This window comes from Pygoscelis adeliae, unplaced genomic scaffold (assembly GCF_000699105.1).
Source record: "Pygoscelis adeliae isolate BGI_AS28 unplaced genomic scaffold, ASM69910v1 Scaffold114, whole genome shotgun sequence".
NCBI lineage: Eukaryota > Metazoa > Chordata > Aves > Sphenisciformes > Spheniscidae > Pygoscelis > Pygoscelis adeliae.
Window position 1 is genome coordinate 8,201 of NW_008824587.1, and position 454 is coordinate 8,654.

At 56.4% G+C, this 454-nt stretch overlaps 1 protein-coding gene across 1 annotated transcript in view; it reads left to right on the forward strand.

Moving 5' to 3' along the window:
- LHX6 (LIM homeobox 6) overlaps positions 1–454 on the forward strand; it is an 11,713-nt gene that overhangs the window by 5,611 nt on the left and 5,648 nt on the right. Inside the window, 1 exon segment of the mRNA XM_009322026.1 lies at positions 425–454. This exon segment is cut by the window's right edge and continues 19 nt beyond it. Coding sequence (XP_009320301.1) covers positions 425–454 — 30 coding nt within the window.

Here is a 454-nt window from a genome sequence, read left to right on the forward strand (position 1 = left end):
GGAAAGTCACTGCCCGGGTTTTACCTGACTGGTCCTTGGCCCTCCTTGTGTATTCTTTGTCATGGAGAAGAGGCATGAACGTGCCCTCTTGAGCTCGGTGGTCAAGTGGTCTCCTTCCTGCTCGCAAGATCAGAGTTGCTTTCTCTAACAGTTGCCAAGTGCCGGTGAATCATTTGCGAGTGGCAGGCAGCTTTCGTCACGCCTGGACGGAGGTTTTGGCTCCGTGACTCTTGTGAGGCTTCTCTCCGCCCTTGCCCACGCGGCCATAGTAAAATGTGGCTCCTGCTGCGCCTCCGCCTGATTCACCGGGCTCCTCTTCTTCCACGCGTGTCCCGAGCTGCTCCTTGGTGGAAGCCTGACCGTGCCGGTTGCAGGGCGTGTGTTGTTTGTAGTAACAGAGGCTGAAGCCTCTTCTCATCCACAGGTCAGGTACAGTGTGGACAAGTGCACTGTA